Source organism: Malania oleifera, chromosome 3, assembly GCF_029873635.1.
Source record: "Malania oleifera isolate guangnan ecotype guangnan chromosome 3, ASM2987363v1, whole genome shotgun sequence".
NCBI lineage: Eukaryota > Viridiplantae > Streptophyta > Magnoliopsida > Santalales > Ximeniaceae > Malania > Malania oleifera.
In genome coordinates this window covers 119,898,728-119,923,727 of record NC_080419.1, presented here as the reverse complement: position 1 = coordinate 119,923,727, position 25,000 = coordinate 119,898,728, and the positions used below count along the sequence as shown (strand labels likewise).

The window sequence follows — 25,000 nt, the reverse complement described above, 5'->3', positions numbered from 1 at the left end:
CTCTCTAATCGTGTGTTGATTCATTACTTAAGAGATTTGTGTGAGGTTTGTGTTGTATCAAATAATTGCTCATTCAAGGAACTTTGTTGTAATTCTTTTTCATCTTGTAAGGGTTCTTTGTGAACCAAGTGTTAAAGGGATTGATTCCCTTGTTTGGGCTCTTTGTAAGCAATAGGGATTAATTCCTATGTGAAGGTTCTCGCTGAATTGAATTGTAAGGGTTCCTGGTGAACCTTGCTGAAAGGCTCTGAGTGAGCAACATGTAAAGGCTTCTGCAGCAGTGAAGGAGGTTGATAGTGGATTGTGAAATCCTTGAATGTGTCTCAAGGCATGGAAGTAGGCAAGAGGCTGAACCATGTTAAAATTATTTGTCAAGTTTTTCTTCCGTACTCTTTTATTTATATATTGTGCATGATGTATATTTTATATATTGTGATATAATTGGTTGTATCTTGCCAAGATTTATATTTTCTATAGAAAAACAAAAAATACACAAAAGAGCCATTTCACCCTCCCCCCCCCCCTTCTAGACTCGAATCTAGGGCCAACAGAAAGGATGGGGGTGTTTTGGTGGTAGTAAGGTTGGCTATCAGTGGATTGCCCGTGCGACGAGTTTAGGCTTGATGGTTGAGGCGATATTCATGGTTTAATAAGTAGTTGTAGATCTTCTGGGGAGATAAGGGAACAGGTCTAGTTGTGAGAAAGATAACCAAAGAGTCGTAGTCAATGCCAAGACCAGCCAATAGATACACAGAGAATTCATATGGGGAGAGAGTTTTACTAGCAGCTCCAAGTGAGGCAACAAGTGTCTTAGCTTTGTGAAAATATTCTATAATTGACTCAGCCCATTTCTTAAGTGTAGCAACCTGGTACTACTTTTGCATAACATGAGTCAAAGACTGAGCTACGAATAAATTGTGCAAGGTGGTCCAAACTTCTTGTGTGGAGGTGCATTCCAGAACCTGCGCCAAGGAAGAATTGATGGCTAAAATGATAAGCTGATCGAGCAACAACCATTGCATCCCTCTTGTGTGGCGGAGTAAGTTCTCTCTTTAACACACTGCAAAATGATTTTTTTTTTTTTTAATTAAAGAGAAAAGAAGCAATTGGCCAAACCTTTGTGAGCTCTATGCTTGTGGGAATGGCCCAAAGAAGAAGAAAAGTGAGCTCATTCTGAGTTCAGCAGCTCGATGCGTTTTAACTACAATAAAACAAGACATTCCAAAGAAAAACATTTGGGTGATTTCCCAGAACTAAATAAGTTTTACAAACAAATCCCTAGAAAGAAAAAAACAAGAAAGATGGAAATAATGAAAAGGATAATATGCATATCAAGATAGAACATACACCATTTCCTAAATTCAACATTCATTTTTTCCCAGAAGTATTCACAATTTTCTCACTGTAACAATACACTTATAAAATGAAAAGGATAATAAGTATATCAAGATCTAACATACACCAGTGTTTCATAAATTCAACATTTACTTGTTCCCAAAAGTTTCCACAATTTTATCACCGTAACAATACAATTATAAATGTGTTTCGCCCCAAATCAAAGCCAAACTCTGAATTCCAAATGGGAAATAACTGAAACACGGCCAAGTTCCTGGAAAATTACATTTTGACTGCTTTGTGTGAAATTTTCCATTGTGATAAGGAATTCAACATCGAATACAGTATAATAGACTCAAAATGTCAGGCAGTGGCCAACAAAAGCTTAGTGTCCATCTAATTCTTTTTCCTTTTCAATTTTTTTTTTTTTTTGTTTTTTTTTGGTTCTACTAGTAAGGTTGTTTAGTCAAACGAAATGGTCCATGGTTGCATAAATTAGCAAAAAATGATTCATATAGCCGACTCTACCTAGTGAAACTTAAGGCTTAGTTTTGTTGTTGTCGTGTTGTTGTTGTAATAAGGTTGTTTAGCCCATCAAAGTCGAGAATGGGTTGAATTATCTGCTTTTGAGCAGATTCCTATTTGTTGAGGCATTCTTTTGTCTAAATTTGGATCTGCCCTTATGAAATCCAGCACAATTGCAGCCAGGACATCTTGATGAGATGTGTACTCATGATCAGCTCCTTCTACAATGTGCAGTCTATGGTTGGGTATGATCTTAGAAAACGCAAAAGCATCTTCGACTGGTACACTTTCATCCTTGGAACCGTGAACTGTCAAAACCCTGCCCATTTGTGACATTTATATAAGATCATAAAATGCTGGTAAAAGTAGGCCTAAAAAAAATTCAATTTGCTGTGATAGAAATGCAATCTGTTGGTTAATTTAATTTCCCACCTGCACTCTTTGCGAATTAATTGGCATGCTGCAGGAGAATCAGTAGTTAGACGTTCCATCAAACTTTCCTTGGTCACACGAAACTCAAATTTTCCTACAGAAGTACAAATTATTCAATCAAGCAACTATTAGACTGGGGACATTGGGTGACAATATGTTAGGATTTGGAGAGTCTATGGGTGTGCTTAATATACATGGATAAACACCAACTTGACCCAAAAACTTAAGCTTATTGGGTTTTGGGTCCAACCATGTATAGAAGCACCCATCTTCCATTCTATTTTTCCTATGTGGAACAAACAAGTGGGATTATCAACAATCTCCCCCTCAATTGTTAGTTCTAAACACCCCCTTGAACAGAAGTCATTACTTGATCACCTTCATATCATGCAACCAATTAAGAGTCACTACTAAACCATGGGAGAGAGCATGAAACCATGGAAGTCCACTCATCTACAAGAGATCAGCATCCGTAGGATCCATCACTCCTCTTCTATGAGATCAACATGTGCAGGAACACATGCACGAACATTTGAGCCCAATTCGAACTGTCGGCTCCGATACTAGTTAGGATTTGGAGAGTCCATGGGTGGGCTTGATATGCACAGATGAATACCAACTTGACCCAAAAGCTTAAGCCTATTGGGCCTTGGGTCCAACCATGCATATAAGCACCCTTCTTCCATTCCATTTTTTCAACATGGAACAAACTCACAAATGGAATTCTCAACATAATACAAGTTTGTGATTCTTAAATAGCATTGCTATTAGAAAAAAGAAATTTCACCAATATTGGAATAATGGAGATCCAACACAGTATGGAAAATAAATGACATTAAGATGAAAATGGAAGGACTGATTACATTACCTCTTTTATTGTAAACATCAATAAACCCTTTTTGCTTAATTTTCTGAAAAAAGTTTTTACCCAGGCGACCTTCAATACCTTGCTGTAGATTAAAACGGCCAGAAATATTGACAACCATACGAACATCATTATACCTTGAAGCATAAAGGAGTACCACATTCCCCCCTGTAGAATCCCAGCATTAAAGCACTCTTGATGAAGTGATTAAATAAAAAACCAAGGCACAGCCTGAAAATCAGTCACATTATGGCATCTGAACTAATGTGATAGATCAGTAGACTAATCACAGGACACTAAAAAATTAATAAATCATCAATATTTAGCCTGATAGACTGTCTCATAAAAACACATGTACATACACACATTATATGAGATCAGAAAAATGTTAACAATTAGTGTACATATTTTAGCAGTTAATAAAATCTCATGCAGATGGCTTAACGTTCAGGAATAAGTTATCCTTGCATATGGGTAATGAACTCCCAAATAGTAGTAGCAATAGTTTTACGCATATAATCTTGTTTGGAGAGCTCATAAATTATGCACAAACCTAAAAGTCAAGGTCAAGTGCAAAAATACTAGATAGGGGTACAATGCATTTGTTCCTAAGAATTTCACAAAAATACAAAGTTCCATGACATTGAACAAGCCAAGTAGCATATCTACAATAACTACTTCATTGAAAATACTATTCATAATTAAGTCTGACACACCAAGCTAACCCAAAATGTTAATGCATTGGAGTCATTGATAACAACCCACTTAAAGATGCTCTATTCAAAATTTTCACCTCTTCAACATGCGTACAACAAATAGATGGTCTTTATTTTCCATGTAAGCGTTGTTTCAAAAAGTTATTAATGTAAAATGACCTACCTTTGCTGTGCCCGATAATTGCTGTTATCATCCGTTTCTCCCCACGGAAGTATAGGACTACAGCACGTAAATCCTCAGCTTCTCTACGATAGTTGCCATACTGAAATGAACCTTCACTCTCCCTAAAATTGCAGATTGACAATTCCTAATCAGAATTAAGTCATTTACATGAAAATAGATTACAATATCGGTGTTCTGAAAGCAATTTTTTAAGGGAGAATTGCTTTTGGCATAACATTTACATCAAATAGATGTGTGTGCATCTCAAGGGCAGGCCTTGGATCAACGGTAAGGCTGCTCCTTGTGATCGGTTGGCCATGCATTTGAGTCTAAGGAAACAGCCTCTATACAAAAAAGTAGGGGTAAGGCTGCGTACATTGTGATGACCCTCCTCTTACTCGCAAAGCAGGGAGCCTTGTCGCCTGAGGAGATGTGTGTGCATATTGTGTCCTACCTTAGAACACCAAGATAAGTGCGTCGAAGACTAAACCTATTGTGTCTTATTTTAGGTATTTTCTTCTTCTTTTCCTTGTTCTCTCAAAGATCCAAATATTGCCTAGAGTTAAAATGATTCCTCGAAATCACAAATACCACTCTGTCTAAATGAAGTTTAGAAAAACCATCACGGATCATGCTCCAGATGGTATATTTTGGAGGCTGAAAGAGAAGCATTTTCTTAAAGATATAATGTATTGTCACCTTAATTTTTCATCCTTCTCCAAAAGAGGTGAAAATGCAAGTCTAGTAGAACTTATTCAACAGGTAATTTCATTCATCCACAATCATCCTAGAATATTCTTATCAATACCCTGCATTAGCTAGAATTGAAAACAGGCAAGTTTACCATAAAAATGTTATACTAAAATCATAAGATTTGCTTAAAAATAAAATGAATGTTCAGTCCTAAGAGACAACAAAGTTTCTAAAATTTATGACTTGAGTGAATGCTCTTATTGCCATTCAAGCCACTGGATAATTTTAAATAGGGGAGGCAAAAATATGATTCAGTGTCAACATTCGACAGAGCAACAATCAGACATATTACCTGTTGTAAATTTGAAACAGACTGAAGATTGAATGAAGAAAATATAACACTTAGGGTTTGAGATGAAGGGAGAGGAGAAGAAGAGAGGAAGAGAATAGACGGAGAAGGCCCAGTCAGCAATCTCTTGGAACGTAAATACAGCTCCAGATCTGCCCTCTAATATATCAAGAACAAAAAGAAAAGATGGACAAAAATACCCACTTGCACCACCAAATTACTAAAATAACATATTCTTTTCTAACGCTCCTCCACAACCTAGAGGTGTATGAACATCACCAAGCCCCGCCTTATTACAACAACTAGACAACGCATGTTCAAATAATGCTTGGTGAAACATCACCTAAATGATTCACAGATTTCACAAATGAAGTCCTCGCAACCTTCTTCAAGACAACATCCCTCACAAATCACTTATGAAACATTGGGTTACTAGCATATAAATGGCATCCTAGTTATGATAAAACATGTTCATGGCTTTGTTACCAAGAGTCCCATCTTTGACATAAGGGACCTCAACCATATTAGCTCGCTCACAGCATGAAAGATGGCTTGTTATTCTGCTTCAGCACTACAATACTTTGTTTACACCACATAACAAGATTACCCCCCCGAAAATGTACAGAGATCTTCAATAGAGATAGATCCAATCCGCATCATAGTCTATCTCACAATTTCTATTACAATTATGTATAAGGACAGCCATTGCGATATTGCAAATTCTACAAACATCCCAATCCAAAAACTGACTAACCACCCCCACAACAAAAAACATGTTAGGTCTAGTGACAATTAAGTAGATCGTCTTGAACCAACTACTTATATCAATGTTTGTCTTCAAATTTTGGTACAACGTCCCTAGACAACTTCATGTTGGGATCCATAGGACCATAACCCTATAAAAGTATCAAATGATTTAGCTCTCAAGACACCAATAGTAAGTCTACAGTAGATTTTTGTTGAGATAGACTGAACCCTTTGTTACACTACAAAATCTCAATACCAAAAAGTAATTTAGAATACCCAAATCTTTAATTTGAAATTTTTCTTGAAGTTATTACTTAACAGCTTCGATTGCAATTTGGTCACTGCTAGCGATATCATCAACATAAACTACTAGAAGTACCACACGTCTCCTTCTGCAGCAAAGATCAAATGACTAGAGTAGTGGATAAAACCAAATACTGAGAGCATCATTCTAAATTTGTCAAACTAGGCAAGAGAAGACTGTTTAAGACTATAAATGACCATATGCAACCTAAATGCCTTACCATTCTCCCCCTTAGAAGACCCAGGAGGTTGCTCCAAGTATAGCCCCAAGGCATTTTTCACATCCAATTGGTATAAGTGCCAATCAAAATTAACCCTAAAGAAGATCAAAACGCACATAATTCAGTTAAACTATAGTGTAAAGTATTGATTTAAATTAGGACTACTTCTCATATGGAAGAAGGCACCATAATCAATAACCTAAGGTGAAGAGGATGAAGAGGCAAGTAGCATATAGTACCTGAATGGGCCACAAAAACACTACATCTAGAAGATTAGGTTGTTACACTCCTTTCAGAAAACAAGGTAAATGATGTAGTTAACCCCCTAGTGGAGTGGCAGGTAGCAATTGAAGTGCCAACAATAAAACCACCCCCCGACAAGAGACTTATTGGTCCTAGTCATTTTCTTACAGAGATCCCCTTAGCGATTGAAATGATTATCTTTTCCCAAGAAATTCCATGACAAACACTTCATCTTGATACACTATCTCTACCATGTCCACCATCCAAACCTCATCCTCATCCTCATCCTCCAACACTTCCCTTAACTTACCACAATTAAAGTCGGTGTGAACCATGGTTGAACTATCATGAGAAGAAGCTTGAGAAAAAGATTGTGAGTGATCTTTGGTTATCTATTGGATTCTAGCATATACTTCATTCATGGATGTATGGATTCACGAGCAAAAATGTGGTGACGAATAGCATTAAACCATGTTCTCTGCCTATTGTCTCTTAATCTTTATCATCTGAACGTTGGAAGTAGTTGGTTGATAGATATTGATGAGTCCCTAAAATGCATGATTTTAGACCATCATTTACCTTTATTTATCCTTGTTTTATTATGTATTTACCTAGTGTTATCATCGTTCGGAGCTATGCAAGTTTTGTTGGTCTTTTAAGGAAAAGCAGGTTAAAACCGAGGAGTTAGGCCTACAAGAAGCTAAAGGAGAATTTGGGGACACGCAAAGCTCAAATCAGTTGCTCAGCCAAACTCCTGAAGCTCCAGATCATCAAAGGAAAAGAAGGTTTTGCTCGACCAAGTGGTGCGACCAGCACCACAAGGGGCGACCAAGTCCTTACCCGCAAATTCCAAGGTTCAGACTGAGGAAGAATTGCTGCAAGGTTTGACCAAGTCCTCAACCAAGTAACTCTCCACGACGACCACATATAGACACTGAGGCAAAACTGAAACCAGAACTACCGAGAGCCTCGACAGAGTGCTCGACCAGAGAAACCATGAAGGGCGACTATGTCGAGTTCCTGAGATTCCCTAAAGTTCGAGATCTTGCAAGCCTCGACCATCAACTCGACTAGCAAGACCCGATGGCGTGATTGAGTCGACGATGCTGAAAATTCAAATCCCTGTTTTCCCGGGAGAATCGACCAGGGTGCGATCAAAGGAAGCATAGGGCAACTTGGTCGACAGCGACGATCTTCTACGCGATTGTTGCAGACTTTCCTAAAAACAAACTTTGTAAACCCTAGAACCTATAGTATTCTCTATAAACATGAGCTCTGGGTTCCTTTTTGGCCTCTCTTAGGTAAGTGAGAGACCTAAGACGTAATTGAGAACCAAGTTAGAGTAGGAGTAGATTAAATTTTAATTCCTATTTTCGGTCTGTGCATGAAGTGTTCGACCGGCTGTGACAACCGGCGGCGTTTATGTGCTTTCTGTGTATATTACACGATCATTCTCTTGTACCTTCTGCTATTAGTGACAGACGTTCGGAATACTAAAGGGATGATCTTTTTACTTGCTTTCTCCTTTACTACTTTCAATTTATTGCTTTCCATTTACTTGCTTTCATTTATTGCTGTGTGCGTGATGAAAGGCTGCATATAAGGATAAGCACTACTATGTCGCAATCAAAGGGAAATAGTCGGCTACAGACCCGCGGAGGTGTTCATGATCGTAGAGACAGGGTATACTTTGGTTCCCGACCGTGCTTCGATTCCCGACCGTGCTCCGGACGGTTGGTACACCCTTGCTACCTTGTGCCCTTGAATGACCCTTTCCCGCTTTGGCCTGAGATTCTTGGGTTATTACTTCTATTGAAGTCTGAAGGAGCGTAGTCAGAGGCATGGCGTCCAGCGTCTGATTCAAACCTCAGCATCGCTTTGTAAGAGTGGGGTAATATAGATTTTATTTGTTTTCTTGTACATGCTTTCCAGTAGATTGTTAGAATACATCCATTGCAAAAATACCACCTTTTACTTCTTTTTACACAAGGCTATAATAAATTAATTTGGAAGTGATCTAATAACTGCGCTTTAAGTCTCCGTGGAACGACACCCGACTTCCCCCACTTTCTACTAAACTTGGGATTAGTTAGGTTTTATAAATTTTATCTTTGGTAGTTGAGGACCCAAGCCTTGGCGAGCCAACCAAATTTTGATGCCGTTGCCAGGGACTTAGCTACGGTTATAAGCCAACTTCCATTTTAGAGTATTGTTGCCTTGTTTTTTGATTTGCTCTCCTTTTATTTTCATATTTTTTTGGTTATTTTTATTTTTGTTTGCTGTTTATGAAGTCTTTAATTTGTGTGCTTCAAGTGTGTATGTTTGGGTTGCGTTCTCAGGACCCTAAGGCAGTTCCTATAGATCTCGAGATTGAAAGATACCGTAGGTCCTTTAGGAAACTTACCTCTAATCCAGAGATTGTTGAGTTGTTTGAGCCAAAAGTCATAGCCGAACAAGACCCACCAGTTCCCGCTGATCAACTCCCGAAACCCTGAGCTCCCCATCTACCTGTGGGGGGAGAGCAACCACTTCGGCCGCTTAGGGACTACTTTGTACCTAATGCATACACATCGCCGTCCTGCATCCGGTTCTCGAATGTTCAGGCGACACAATTCGAGATTAAGACTTCGATCATTTCGATGCTGCCCACCTTTTATGGAAACTGCACAGAAAATCCTTATCAGCATCTGGATGAGTTCTTGGAGATTTGTTCCATTATCTATATACCTAATTTTAGTGATGATGCTCTCCACCTTAGGCTCTTTCCATTCTCTTTGAAGGATAAAGCCAAATATTGACTGACGTCCTTAGAGCCGAACTCGGTAGCCAACTAGGCTACTATGTAGCATGAATTTCTGAAAAAGTACTTCCCAATTGGGAATACTAACCAGTTACGAAGGGCAATCATGAGTTTCATGCAGACAGATGGAAAACTTTTCTTTGAGACCTGAGAACACTTTAGGGACCTCCTCCGTAAATGCCCACACCATCAGGTCCCCAAGTGACAAATGGTGCAAACCTTTTATGAAGGGTTAGCTGAGAGAGATAGGTTCATGCATGGTCTTAAATTTCCACGAAATTGTCGAAATTTCCGTCGAAATTTCCGATTTTCGTTACCCTCGAAATCGAAATGGCAGTCGATTTCTGTCTTGCATAATTTCCGTCGAAATCTCAACGAATCATCCGAAATTTATCGAAACCTCAAAATTTGTCGAAATTTTAACTATGCAATGAAATTTTGTCGAAATTCAAATGAGAGATTCAAGAGTGAAGTGAAATTTCTCTTTTAATTTATTTTATTGAAACAAAAGGTTATCACAAGTGCTTTTGAAATTATATGAAAAAATAAACTTATTGTAATATTTTATTTAACCATTCATGTCTAAATTATCAATATTTGTATAATAAATAATTTTTAAATGATTTATGAATTTCATTTGCATTAACTGAATATGTTTAATGTACATTTATCTCACAAGCATGTTTTATGCACATACTATTTTACGACTTTTCCACTTCATACAAAACATAGATGTATTTAATTTGTAATATATTAGTCTTAAAACTTATATTATTATGTTTGTTAACCATTTCTAAAGTTTCACAAATAATTTCATGCTTTACTACTAGTTTCCATTATTTTTTCAAATCGAAATCGAAATTTCCGTACTTTTGGAGCTTCGAAATTTGAGTCGAAATCGAAATTTAAGACCTTGGGTCCATGGTAGATGCCTCGTGTGGAGGTACTTTCCTCACAAAGCACGAGAATGAGGCATGGATTCTCTTCAAGAATCTTGCTAAGAATTCTGAACAGCACATTGGTGCTGCTCGTAAACCCCCCAGCCCATCCATTTCCAAACCTAAGGAAGTTTATGAGTTGGCTGCAAGTCATGACCTAGCCCCTACCCTGCACTCCATATCCAAAAAGTTAGACCAATGCTTGTTCTTAGGACCGCAATCACAAACAATGACCGGTGCAGAGGTTTATGCAATTTGCTCAAACCCTTCCCATGCATGCTATAATTGCCCACACGCATCTTCCCAACTTGAGCTTGTGCAGGAGGAAGTGAAAGTCACCTATAATTGGTATGATAGGCCGTCAAACAATCCCTACTCTAATACCTACAACCCTGGGCGGAAACAACATCCCAACTTCTCCTGGAGGTCGCAAGCTCCGGGTTTTCAATCCTAAAGACCTCTGCAAGCCCCTAATGCTCCACCTCCTCGCCCATACCAAAATTTCCAAAATCATCCTGATTCAGCCCCTAGATCCTCACCCTTTCAACAGTCATCCCTCCCTTAGCCTAAGTATGACACATTTCAGGAGACGGTGCTGAAAGCCCTTAAAAGCATTGAGACTGATCGTCAAATAGATCGGCAACTTCTTCATTCCCACTCCTAGTCCATCGCAAAGCTAGAAACCACCCTAGGTCAACTAGCTACTTCTTTGAGTCAAAGAGACGAAGGAAAATTTCCAAATCAGCCCTTAGTAAACCCAAAGAGACAATACGAGGTGGAATGTGAACCGGATGCTGGTCCCTCATCATATCCTAAGCAAGCCTAGGCGGTGACCACTTTACAAAATGGTGGGATGACAGATAATGCAACCGAGGAACAATCGAGCGAGGGAGAGAATGAGGAAGAAAAAAGGGTAGCACCCCATCCTGATTCTTGCACCTTATCTTCCACTAGTTTAGTACATAATCCCCTTAATTCCACATCTGTCACTGAAAGGACCAAACCTCACTTCACCTCTCATAGGGCATTTCATGTCCCTCCAGTAACTCCTCCTACAGCTCCTCTTGCACCTTCTATATTTAGGAAAGAGGCCTCAACTGAGTCCATCTGGGACATGTTTAAACAAGTAAGGGTTGACAAGCCTCTCCTAAATAGTATCAGGCAATCACCTGCGTTCACCGAGTTTCTTAAGGACTTGTCAACGCAGAAACAAGAGTCAAGGGTGCATATGGACAGATTAGTTAAGCAGGCTGAGCACATGGGCTCAATGATATTAGGGCACCTCGTCCCTAAGCTAAAAGATCTCGACTCACCCACTTTTTCATGTGTAATTGGTGGTTACGCCATTGATGGGGCTCTTTTAGATTTAGGGGCAAGCATGAACATCCTCCCTTACTCGGCCTACCAACAACTTAACCTCAGGAAGCTACAGCCTACCCCGGTCACATTGTGTCTTGCTGATCGATCCATAAAGAAAACCCGGGATGTGATAGAGGATGTAGTAGTCAAGATGGAGGAATTCCATTACCCTACTGATTTTGTTATCTTAGACATAGAACCATCCACGAATCCAATTCATGTCCTACTGGGTCATCCATTCTTAGCCACGTCTAATGCCTACATTCAATGCAGGGCAGGGCAGGGATCATGGGCATCTCCCTTGACCATAGGCAACAACGACTGAACATATTTCATGCTTCCCAACATTGATTGATAAAAATGTTGGGGGAGTGGATCCTTTACTTCTATGGAGGGACCCTTTGGAGAGAACACTTCGGCTTGAAAACCTTGCCACCTCTGAACTGGAGGACCTCTATGAGCAACCTTCTGCAAACCATGATTCAGACTCCAATCTAGAGGAAAAGTTGGGGGTATGCAACACAAGGTGTGATGAGGAAATGAGGGAAGAAACCATGAGTTTCGAACCAGGGTGAGTTCAATATGGGCTTTGGTGCGTCCGGCTGAAGATAGTAAACTGAGCGCTTCCGGAAGGCAACCCGAGAATTTTTCTTTATTTTTGAGTCCTTAGATTGTGTATTGTAGGGTAATTAGGATTTAGAGTCTTTAGAATAAGTTTTAGGTAAAGTTGGGGGTGAGGCTAGAGGGGCGACCAGCACACGCACGGGCGACCTGGTCCAGTCCCTGAAATCTGCTGAAATTTGAATTATCGAGAGGTTCAACAATGTCGGCGACTAGCATTGCCGGCTAGGCGTGATCTGTCCGAGAGTAATGTTTCCCTATTAAAGCAAATCGGTGCGACCACGTGCGACTAGCACAAGAGCTGGTGCGCTCAGGTTGAGAAGGTCCAACGTCATTTAAATTCCTGCTTTGCACATGACTCTTCAACTCCCGCCCTCATCGCCTCTTGGTCGACTCTCGTTGTCCTCTCCTCACCCTCGTCGCCAGGGCCCCACGCACCATTTCTGCTTCGTTGAGCTCCCTCAATAATGTCTTCTCCACCTGACTCATCTCGAGAATCGTCTTAAGCATCATCTCAACCTGCTGCCAAATAGCTGCGGCTTCGAGCCGTGCCAAGACGAGGTTCCTCGTCAATAGGTCGGCCGACTTCATGGGCACAAGGAGAGGCCTCGAACGTGGTAAGTGTAGAGACCCGAATAATTATAGTAATTAAATAATAAAAGAAATAAGAGAAAATAATTTTTCAGAAGGGATTTCAGCAGGGTCTTGTCAACAAGTGAAGAAGTGCTCGTCAACGAGCAGGGCTCTTCGGCTCGTCGACGGGAACTCGTGCCTCATCGAGGAGAAAGTACCGAGAGAACTTCTTCCAAAACCTGAAACTCATCGATGAGAAGAAGGTGTTTGTCAACGAGACTATCGCTTGGACTCGTCGACGAAGAGATGTGACTCGTCGACGAGGCCACGTGGATTAGCATCTTATAAAAAGTCAAGAATCCATTTTTCCTACGAGAAACATGCAGGAATTCTCTCTCTCTCTCTCTCTCTCTAACTCCGACCCCCTCTGCCTTCTCTCTTGGTTTTTGGCCCGATTGTTCGCCGGTTCGACGATCCAAAGCCACCACGTTACTCTTGCGAAGATTCTCTACAAATTTGCTAAAGTTATTTGTTGGTTAGGCCAACTTGGGCACCATCCCCAAAAATTGGGTAAGTTGATTATTTTAAGTTTTATTAAGGTAGTTGGTATTTCTGGACTGAAAAGTATTAGATGGCTTTATACCGAAATTTTGTTGGGGGAAATGTAAATTTCAAAGTGTTGAGCTGGGAACACCACAGGTGTAATTTTGGAGTAATTTGTGAGCTTTTCAATAAACCAAGTAAGGGGATAAACTAAGTCAGTGTTTTTCATGAAATTATTTACAATATTACAGCATTTATTTTCAGAAATTATGTATGCATTAGCATAGTGTTTGGGAATATTGCAGTTGAACAGGAAAATGGATATAATGTTATTTATCAGGAAATATGATTTCATATCAGGTTTTATGCTTGAAACATTATTTATAATTGTGTGGCATGAGTATAATTTTCATGAAATTATGTTATATCAGAATATTATGATTTCCTCAGAATAAATATGTTTTTCTCAGTTTTCAGGAAAATTAATAAACAGTACAGAAACCATGTTTTACAGATATTATGTAAATCAGTACAAGAATTCCATGTTTAGTATGTTATGATACGCCGGCGCAGATGCCGTGATTTTCATGTTATGATATACCGGCACAGATGTCGTGATTCATGTTGGCTCAGATGCCGCTATTATGTATGAGATGCAAGATTTCTTGAAATATTAACATGTCAGGCATTATTATGATTATGAAACAATTATGTACCAGTTTATGAAACGTACTATATGTTATCAGAACCCAGATGGTCTAGTTTAGATTTCACGAGCATAGTACCGTAGCTACAAGTTCAAGTTCAAGTTCAAGTTCAAGTACAAGTTCATGATAGTGCTACCACACATCTTAAGTAGAGTGTGGGAGATGGCAGTCGATGTGGCTTCATAGTAGTGCAAGCGCTCCCTTGGCAGTCCGGACCAGGTGGAGCAAGCTTATCGTACTAACAGATTCACGTTTGACTTAGCGTGGTCGACCAGCCATTACTAGGTCCTGCCTTCGAGCCGCACAATCCAGTCATGTGGGGGTAATACATGACATCAGCTAACTATCCATCCTAGGTATTATTCATGTATTATACAGTTATATAAGATGATTTTCATGTACAGTAATTTAGTACGCTATATCATGTTATGAGGTATCATGTTTTATTCAGATACGATATCAACAGTTTTTACCAAGTATGATTTATAACTGATATTATGTATAACATGAAAATACTCATGTTGCCACACACTGACGTTAGTTTATTTCCCTTACTGAGAGGTGTCTCGTCCCAACTTACAAAACATTTCAAGAAATCCAGCTAAAAAGGCAAACCGAACTCCGCGTCAGTAGAGGCAGTTTATACTACCCCGGTGGGAGGGTGAGTTACTGAGCTAGGGTCAGATGATTTTTGGACTATAATCCTAGATTTATCTTTTTGGTTTTTTGAGATGTATATATATATATATATATATATATATATATTTGACAAATTAGTAGTACTCTGGTGTTGTAACTGTTGCAAGATATGTATGCAATTTATGTTTTCCGCTGCTTAGGTATTAGAAATTTATGACAGGTATATCCCTGGTACCCATGGGTCCAGGTTGATCATAATTATGTCAGTTTAGCAGATTATGAGGATCATTGCATGTGTTTTTTTTTTTTTTTTAAATTTGGTAAATAGGTAGGTCATTACAATAAGGGCTCCGCGTGTATGGCTATGGCAACTATCGTGACGGGGTTCGGCACCGCGGCCAGGAAGTTCAGCACTGTCCTTGAGGATGCCATGGGCGCCAAATGCGGACTTACAGTTGCATCCACCGCTTTCTGCGGAACCTCCTCCTATCAACTAGCCCCAATATCTTTCCCCCAGGTTTCAGGAGGTTAGGTTTCCCCAGCCACTAACGTTCCACACATTCAACTCAACCTTGCTATATGATCCTATCACGAGGCCTCTAGGGCCCATGCCTGACCAGCCAGCCCCATTCCTAGTCCTCCAGCCGCATCGATCACGTCCTCCTCTCTCCCCTACTCGGCTTCAGTATCTGAGGGAAACGGAGCCTGCCCGTGACACTGTGTTGGTCGTACCATTGATATTCTCGGATTCTGACATAGACTCCAACTACAATCAGCTTGGTCGCCCTTATGATCATGTCACTCACTATTGGACTTTGTCTAGGTTGTGCTTCTATGGCACACTTTCTTGTTCTTCTATTTTATTTTCTTTGCTGGGAATTTTCTAGTATGCGCTAAACCATGTTTGTGATGACCGTCCAATGCTTGTAATGATCCCGACTTCTTGTACTGTCTTTGACATTAATGCAATTCTCATGACGTTTTTGTTGAAGTCTTTTGTGCTACAGTGTATTATTGCATGCATGCGGTTTCTGGATTCTATATATTTGATGCAGGCACACTAATTGCTATTCATTGCACCATACAATGTCCTCTCCCATTCCCAGGTTCTGTTATTTCTTTCCACACTTCAGTGAGGACACTGAAGTCTTAAGTTGGGGTAGAGGGGTAGGTGAACACTGCATGGCAAATATTTCAAACGCAAAAGCAAATATTTCAGGCACAAAAACTGACAAACTTTAAAAGACAAACTTTAAAATTTTCAAACTTTTAATGAACATTGTTTATCTTATGTCATGCTAGCACCATTTACACTCTTCACATACTTTTATATCACTTACATGTTACATGCACAGGTTTAGCCATTATATGATTTTATTATGCTCACTAACGAAGTAGTGAGTTACTTGAGTGTTAGTCTTACATAATGTGGTCCATATATGCTATGAAACTCTGGTATAGTTGACTAATGATTCTTTCGTGTTAATATGATGGTGTAACAGGTGATATTTAGATGGTATCTCACGTGGCCAGAATGCACTTACACGTGATTTGTCACTTGGGGTTCCTTGAGAGCACTGAGAGAACAACTGTGGAGACTATGACACCTTGTGAGGTACTGTTGAGCCATACGTTCATTTCCTGAGTTGTTGATGTCAAAACTCTGAGTTTTTGAAACTCAACTTTCCTTTTTCTGGATATTCTTTGTATACTAGTCATTATTCTTGCATTTGCTAGCCTAGAGGTGACATCAAGTGGGAAGATAGAAACTTAGGTCATGTAACCTACTCAAGATGTGAAAACTGAGTCACCCCTAGAGATAGACATAGTTTGCGGACTCCTATTCGAGTTTAATTCCCATTGATGATATGAAGACAACAAGAAGATTGTAATGATTGTCCTAACTGACCATAAAAAGAAAGAAAATGAAGAATGAACAAAAGAAAAGAAAAAAGAAAAAAGATACAAAATAATGAAATACACCTGCTCTAAATGAATGTTAAAAAGGTCAAGATAGGGGCACAACACCACACCATTACACGTATGAAGAGTCTTCAGCTGACCTATGCGCTTGCTGTATTCACGCCAAAGTCTATGAACAAGTTGATCTAGGCTGGTCTTGGTTGGGTGTGGCGAGTAGGTGAGAAGATGCTAGGATGAAGGACCCGACACCTCATGTATAGGCTGGATTCCTTCCGAGACTAGTTCACTCCATATTTTTAGCGTCTGTTCCGTAAAGTATGTGGGATGTTTGATCATGACACTCCTCACATATGACGAGTGAACCCATCTTCTTGAGTGTTCTAAGGATATACCAATGAGGCTGAGTCAAAACAACTGTTCTGTAGGTGTACAAGGGTATCTTGACTGTGACAAATCATGCACCTTACACATTTCTTGTGAAATTACCTATCTATACTTGGATTTACATGACTATATTAACTCTGAATTGAAATTGCTGGTTGACTATTAGTGACTTGTGCTTTTCCTGAGGATAATATTGTATTAAGACTTACATGGGTGATTTTTTTTGGAATTGTGTGTTTAGTGGAGTCCTGTGTGACAGAGCCTGTGTGTAAATATGTGATATATTTGTATATGAAAGCGTGTGATAGGGCTGCATGTGTTTCTGTTGTTCATAGGAACTGGTGTTTGTGGGTATCGCCCTAGAAACCCTCATGAGATTACAACTCGTCCACTAGGGTCAACCTAGGGGTTTAAAGTCTTGTTACATATGGTAATGCAACTGTGTTTCCCACGAAAGAGGAGGTAAATAGGATTCGATAGTTTTCTTAGTTTTTGCTTTGCTCGAGAACTAGCAAAGTGTAAGTTGGGGGTTGTGATGAGTCCTAAAATGCATGATTTTAGACCCTCATTTACCTCTGTTTATCCTTGTTTTATTATGTATTTACCCAGTGTTATCATCGTTCGGAGCTATGCAAGGTTTGTTGGTCTTTTTAAGAAAAACAGGTTAAAACCGAGGAGTTAGGCGTACGAGAAGCTAAAGGAGAATTTGGGAACACGCAAAGCTCAAATCAAATGCTCAGCCAAACTCTTGAAACTCCATATTATCAAAGGAAAAGAAGGTTTTGCTCGACCAAGTGGTGCGACCAACATCACAAGGGGCTACCAAGTCCTCATCAGCAAATTCCAAGGTTCAGACTGAGGAAGAATTGCTGCAAGGTTCGACCAAGTCCTCAACCAAGTGACTCTTCAGGGCGACAATGTCAAGACACTGAGGCAAAACTGAAACCAGAATTATCGAGAGCTTCAACGGAGTGCTCGAGTAGAGAAACCATGAAGGGCGACTATGTCAAGTTCTTGAGATTCCCTGAAGTTCGAGATCTTGCAAGCCTCGACCATCAACTCGACTAGCAAGACACGATGGCGCAATTGAGTCGACGATGCTGAAAATTCAAATCCCTGTTTTCCCGAGAGAATGGACCAGGGGGCGATCAAAGGAAGCATAAGGTCGACTTGGTCGACAGTGTCGATCTTCTACGCGAGATTTGCTGCAAACTTTCCTAAAAACAAACTTTGTAAACCCTAGAGCCTATAAGTATTCACTATGAACATGAGCTATGGGTTCCTTTTTGGCCTCTCTTAGGTTAGTAAGAGACCTAAGACGTCATTGAGAACCAAGTTAGAGTAGGAGTAGATTAGATTTCAATTCCTGTTTTTGCCCTGTGCATGAAGTGCTCGACGGCCTGTGACAACCGGCGGCGTTTATGTGCTTTCTGTGTATATTACACGATCATTCTCTTGTAACTTCTGGCGTTAGTGACAGACGTTCTGAATACTAAAGGGATGATCTTTTTACTTGCTTTCTCCTTTACTGCTTTCAATTTACTGCTTTCCATTTACTTGTTTTGATTTATTGTTGTGTGTGAGATGAAAGGCTGCATATAAAGATAAGCACTACTACGTTGCAATCAGAGGGAAATAGTCGGCTACGGATTTGCGGAGGTGTCCATGATCGTAGAGACAGCGTATACACCGGTTCCCGACCGTGCTCCGGACGGTTGGTGCACCCTTGCTACCCTGTGCCCTCGAATGACCCTCTCCCACTTTGGCCTGAGATTCTTGGGTTAGTACTTCTACGAAGTCTTAAGGAGCATAGTCAGAGGCATGGCGTCCAACGTCTGATTCAAACCTCAACATCGCTTTGTAGGAGTAGGGTAATATAGATTTTATTTTCTTTCTTTTACATGCTTTCCAGTAGATTGTTAGAATACATCCATTACAAAAATACCACCTTTTACTTCTTTTAACACAATGCTATAATAAATTAATTTGAAAGTGGTCTAATAATTGCGCTTTAAGTCTCCGTGGATCGACACCCGACTTCTCCCACTTTCTATTGAACTTGGAATTAGTTAGGTTTTATAAATTTTATCTTTGGTAGTTAAGTACCCAAGCCTTGGCGAGCCTACCAAATATTAAGTTTGTCCCACAAACCATTCAAAGTGCTATAATATTCATAGATGTCCTATATTCTTAGTCATATTTGAAAAACTTCTTACACAGGTTAAAAACAAGAGTTTGATTTCTATCTTGTGAGAGATTCTATGAAACATCATGTTCACAATAATTCGCGGCTCCATGTTATTCCATGTCCTCACAAGAAATATGTCATTTCTTTCATTGAATTTCATGATTCTTGGAGTCCGGAGATGGAGGACAACGTAGCACATAATTGGACTACACTTTCACATTAGTATAAACATACACTACTTGTAACCATATCAAGTAGTTGGAGGATCCAATCATATCAGTGATTTGTCTGTTAACGATATCTGTAGAGGCCATTACAACCATCTCTGATACACCACAATCAGCACACAATAGTGTCAGGGATGAACAACAAACAACAATGCAGAATCAAGCAACACACACTAGCATACAACACTCCAAAACTTCAAAGGGCAAGAACTTCAAGAGGCAGCTACAACACAACTAAAGTTACAGCATCCTAGAAGAATCACAAACATAAATAATCTCTAATTCATGCTGCCAAAGTTCTCTTTGACCATACAAAATAGAGAAAACCACACTTCAACCACACAAAACAGAGAGACCACAACAATGCATCGCAACCACTTAAACAGCAATGCAAACACTCAATGAACAACCTGGCAGCAGCTAGAAGCATATACGGCATGAAAATAGCAATCACATCATAACAGTACATCACTCAACCACCAGTCAGACAAACCATCAAAACAGCGTCAGCTAGAAAAGTAGGTTGTTGTATTTAGATAAGCAAACTACCATGAGCCACACAACACCCACAAGAGTGGCTCACAGTTGACAAGAGAAGGATATGGAATAGGCGACTCCCAATTAGAAAAGTTTAAAGTTGAAAAGTTAGAAAATGAGAGAGGAAGAGAAGGTCAATATCAGATTAATCAAGTTCAGAGAAGTTCAGTACTCTGATATCATGTTGTAAATCTGAAATAAATTGAAGATTCAATGGAGAGAGGGTTAGAGAAGGAGAAAAGAAGATGGGAGGAAGAGAACAAAGGCAGCTGTCTCCTCTCCTAGAGCATATATACAGCTCCAAGACAACCCACTTATGTATTGATAATCACACCATCTAATTACTAAAAGAACATATTCTTTTCTAACATTACCCATCAAAGCCACCAATAGATCCTGCACAAATTTTAGACAATTTTTGGTACTTCAGGTTTTGTTCAATTTAAATCCAGCCAACCTAGAACTGACAGAAACTGTCTAAATAATATGAAATTATTTAATTTATAATGTAAATTATATATAAACTGATAACTGCTGCAGAAAATACCTGTTACTTTACATTTTTTTAAATAGTAATAATGATAATTATTTATAAATTCTACATGTAATTTAACCCTGCAATATTGTTGGTTTGAGCTACAGGATTCCCAAGGAATGTCATGGTGTACCATCATGTCACTTTTCAGCCCCAAAACAAAATAAGAATAAAATACAATAGACATCACTTCCAGGAATGAAAGAATTCTATGAATAAAACACCACCTAAATTGTTTAATTTGTGCAAATAGATCAACCTAAAATAAGAACCAATTTCAATTTTGGAAGACACAGATGGTTTGAGTCCAAAGTTTTCGCAAAATTGTCTGAACCCAATTTAACCGAGTTTGGTGCGCTTCAGGGTACAAGTAGCTCACCCATTTCCAGCAAAGTCAAAGTGGAAAGCACTGATCCCTTGTTTCTCTAATGCAGCAGCAAGGTTTGCCATAGGCTTGCGTTCCTAGAGATGAGGAGGAAACAGTGAAATCAATTTCATCCAAAATTTTCAATTGAAGAAAGAAAAGAAAAAAAAAAGGAAAAAGAGAAAAATAAAAAAATAATGATATATGCAAGATGGGAATATGGACATTGCAAGCTATGAAAAAGATAACATGCTGCTGCCAGTTGACAATGCAAAGCATATATATAAAGTCAAAATGTTCCAGCTATAGCTAACTTGAGCTCAATACATGCATACTCTATTCCCCTAAGGGACTTTAAAGACTATGGATGGAATAAATGAAGAAGAATTGCACGAGTATGGTGGTATTAGACTGAATAAAGAAAATTGACATCATACAAATGTCACAGATAATTCATTTCCAGGACACAAAATGTGCATCATTTTGCTTCTATTATATATATATATGATGAGGAACCCCAACCCACCAAAGAACAAGCAGCTAAACTCCACTTGCTGGCTCTACAAATCCCTACCAGCAACCAAGTAATGGGACTGTATTCAAACCCTTGACCATTGTTACATTGTCAATAAATTTGCCAGCAGGCTCGCCCACTGGGAATCCTAGAACTTCAAAATATCAGACTTTAGCGAATGGAAAATTGTGGAGATTCTATGTTTTATATATCATTCCTCTTGAACACTCAGTGCAGAGTGCAAACACAATAGCACCATCTCACACACACAAACTCCATGGCAATGGCTTGAAAGTGTCAGGCACAATATGTTTGCCAGTGAAAACAGCATTAATACAGTTATAATACAAAATAAAGCTGAGAATGTTTTGGCCAACCTTGGAGGATCCAAATCCATGACACAAGATTACAAGCTCCTCACAACCTGTTTCGTGCAAGATCCCGACAAGCCCTTCACCATGCTTGTTCTGTACTATGACTCTCTGCTGTTGAATCACTGTAAAGTGATGAAGGAAAAATAAATAAATAAATCTTGTAATGCATATATATTACTTAAAAAATTGACATGATGATCCTGAATGAAACAGCATGCAAAAAATACAGGCAGGCATATGTTAAAAGTGTATCTGAAAGGTTTTGCAGACAGCAAGGTAAATGAATAATCCATACATCTCAGATGTTAACCCAAAAAAAAACACAGGCCTTAAAGGGGGAAAAGGCAGTAAAAAGAAATCAATGAAGCACACACTTATTGACAATTTACATGGTTTGGCAATTCACAACATCCAAGATGCGGATTACAGCCCTAGAACCTCGAATGGGCTCCAGATTTGAACATAGTGTTGAATGTACTAATCTAAAGCTAAAGACATTCAGCCTTCAAGAGCTTGGCTCAATTTGGATCCTTCACACCCCCTAGAGTGAGATCAAATCCACTAAAAAAGGGCGTCCCCGGGCCACAAGGCTCCCCGCTTCATGAGGGTAAGGGGAGGGTACGCAACCTTATCCCTACTTTTGTGTAAAGAGGCTGTTTCCTTAGACTCGAACCCATGACCAACCGGTCACAAGGATTTACAAATAACTCTCCACCTGTCCACTCAACCAAATGACAAAACTAGCAACCCCATAATTTTGTTCTGAAAAACTATTAAAATGACCCAAAATTTTTCACCTGAGGACCTTGGTGCATGGTGCATATCAAGTTAACAACTGTACAAACCAGATTATATACAATTAAATTGAGACAAAAAGCCTTTTTTTGTTTTTTTCTGGGCTCGTAAGAATAAATTAACCTTATGGACCAGCATGCCCAAGGAAGTAACAAATTATTTAAAGGGGCAATGCAACCAATGCAACCAAATGCTTATGAAGAAAATCCTTAATGCTGTGTTTGGGAGCATAAAGTTCGGGCCTTGGATTTGAATTTAAGTAGATTTGGACAAATTACAATATAATTTTATATTACATCTTATCCAACTCCAATGCAAATCCAAATCCAAGGCCTTTCCGGTAAGTTATTTCTTAGCAGGAACAATTAGCTTCAAAACTATAGCAACACTAACAACAACGAGTTCTTAAAAAAATTTTAGAAAAAAAAAATAGAGGAGAAAGTAAACCATAGATTTTCGTTAAACGAACAACAATTGTGAAGCTGAATTTAAGTGATAAAAAACCCATTAACCATAAACTCGAATAGCCCACGCACAATCGATCAATTTCGAATAACAAAAAGAACATACAAAATGGCCGAAAAATATACATGTATAATAATGATCAAGCTGCAATTGTTCTCGTGTTTTGATTAGGAACCCCAACAAGGAACGGGCGCGAACGTCGTTGGATCATCAAAAAGGTAATTCATTTCAGAATGCTGTTCAAATGGGTATTGGCAGATTTCATCCATTTTCTCAATCAAACTCGTAAAATTACAGAGAAAGACTCGAGTATGGATTCTGGGCTTTGATTGTATCGCTTACCAGGGACATTGTTGCTGTGGAGGGTGTGTTGAACTGCTTGCTCTCCTTCAACAGGCCTCGACCGCGTCATGGAAAGCTCAACTCGCGCGTTTCAACTCCGAAGAGAGAAGCTTACACGTTGCAGGCGAGGCAGCCGAGCAAACTTCTGTTATGATTTTGAAAGATACCTTTTGGATGGTTTTCAAGCATTTTAATATAGAGTTGAAAAATATTTAAGTACTCTTTCAACCCAACAAATATTTTTGAAGTAAAAAATACAAATTTATTTCAACAATTCAAATTTATTAACAATTAAAATATAAAATATAAAATATAAATAAATTTTTGCTTTAAAAAAAATGTAATTCAACTTTTCGAATAGATGTATTTTATTTTACATTTTACTTTCTAATATGAAATAACCAATAAAATTCATAAAATTAAAGTATTTAAATTAGCAAAAGGATATAAATTTTAAATATAAAATTTGCATTTAAATCCTTTAAAATTCTTTTTGGTTAAAAAAAATTACTCAAATAGAATTTACGGCTAGAAGAGCTTGAACTAAGACAACTTATGTAATAATTAATATTATATACTTAAAATTTAATTAAATTTAAAATTTGCATTTTTGGATAGGATTCCAAAAGCACTTATTAATGTCTTTGATATCCAAATAAATATTTCTTCGTTTGGATAAAAAAAATTTACAATATTCAAGGTCAAACAATTGCATATTAAATGGGACAATATGTCTAAAATAAAAGACTTAACTAATATTTAAAGGTGTTGTTGAATTGTGGCTAATAGTTAAATATTTAAATAAATAAGAAATTTTATAAAACAAGCAAATTAACATTTAGATAATTAGAGTATTCAATTAGAATAATACCAAATATAGTAATTAGTAAGTATTGTTAAACCTTCAATTTACATTACATCGAACTAATTTTTAAAATTAATTAATTTCATGAAAATTGATTGTTTTTATAAAATTTATTGTGTAGAACTAATTATTAATTAGAAACAATTAGCAAAATATAAATACTATTTAAAAGGAATATTTAAGTAAAGTTAAATAGTTTTTAATTAAAATATTCACATAAAAATAAATTATTTGTTTATTTTTCTAACTACACATGTTTCTTTTTGCTCAAAAATTAAATTAATATTTAATTTTAGGAAATAATAGGAGAATAATGTAGGAACGAGCAAGTGTTTTACCAAACTAGCTCGAGAGTCCTCACTACTTCTTACCGTAAAGTCATGCCAAAGTTAATTGACACAAAGAAATCAAACTTCTTGTGATTGTGAGATGTCTGGGCTTGAAGATGTAGAGAAGAAAAACTTGTTACGATCTCACTTTGAATTTGAATTTAAAAGGTTATACTTGTCAATATTTAAGGGGTTAAAATATAACACTTCAGTCTAAATTTTAAAACAATTGAGAAAGAACTAAGACAAGAGAAGGACCTATTTAAATTGTTGACTCCAGCTTAGAATAAACTTTCAATTGATCAAAAAGAAAATATATCGTACTTTTGTCGTGCTAAAATTGTTATACTTAGTATTAAAAGTCGTCTTGGAGTATGAGATGAGTG

The 25,000-nt window shown here is 38.3% G+C and overlaps 1 protein-coding gene across 2 annotated transcripts; it reads right to left on the bottom strand.

Annotated features, from left to right (window-relative positions):
- Positions 1-1,467: 1,467 nt before the first annotated feature.
- Positions 1,468-23,603, bottom strand: LOC131151134 (uncharacterized). Of its 2 annotated transcripts, XM_058102373.1 has the most exons (7): positions 23,421-23,603; positions 21,822-21,940; positions 20,946-21,028; positions 4,037-4,158; positions 3,161-3,325; positions 2,293-2,386; positions 1,468-2,179 (listed from the first exon to the last, which is right to left on the bottom strand). In XM_058102373.1, the coding sequence occupies exons 1-7, from the start codon at positions 23,488-23,490 to the stop codon at positions 1,930-1,932; spliced, it is 903 nt and encodes a 300-aa protein (XP_057958356.1). In that variant the 5' UTR covers positions 23,491-23,603; the 3' UTR covers positions 1,468-1,929. The 2 variants fall into 2 exon arrangements, with proteins under 2 accessions (XP_057958356.1, XP_057958357.1); XM_058102374.1 differs by lacking the exon at positions 3,161-3,325 and having other exon boundaries at positions 23,421-23,585.
- Positions 23,604-25,000: the final 1,397 nt, after the last annotated feature.

Bases quoted from the DNA above. Each gene is read 5' to 3' on its own strand.
- LOC131151134 (XM_058102373.1), bottom strand. From the start codon at position 23,490: ATGACGCGGTCGAGGCCTGTTGAAGGAGAGCAAGCAGTTCAACACACC. The intron at 21,029-21,821 runs GTTGGCCAAAAC...CCTCATCTCTAG, and splicing joins ATGGATTTGGATCCTCCAAG to GAACGCAAGCCTATGGCAAA. The intron at 4,159-20,945 runs GTGAGCTACTTG...CTGCAATTTTAG, and splicing joins TTTGACTTTGCTGGAAATGG to GGAGAGTGAAGGTTCATTTC.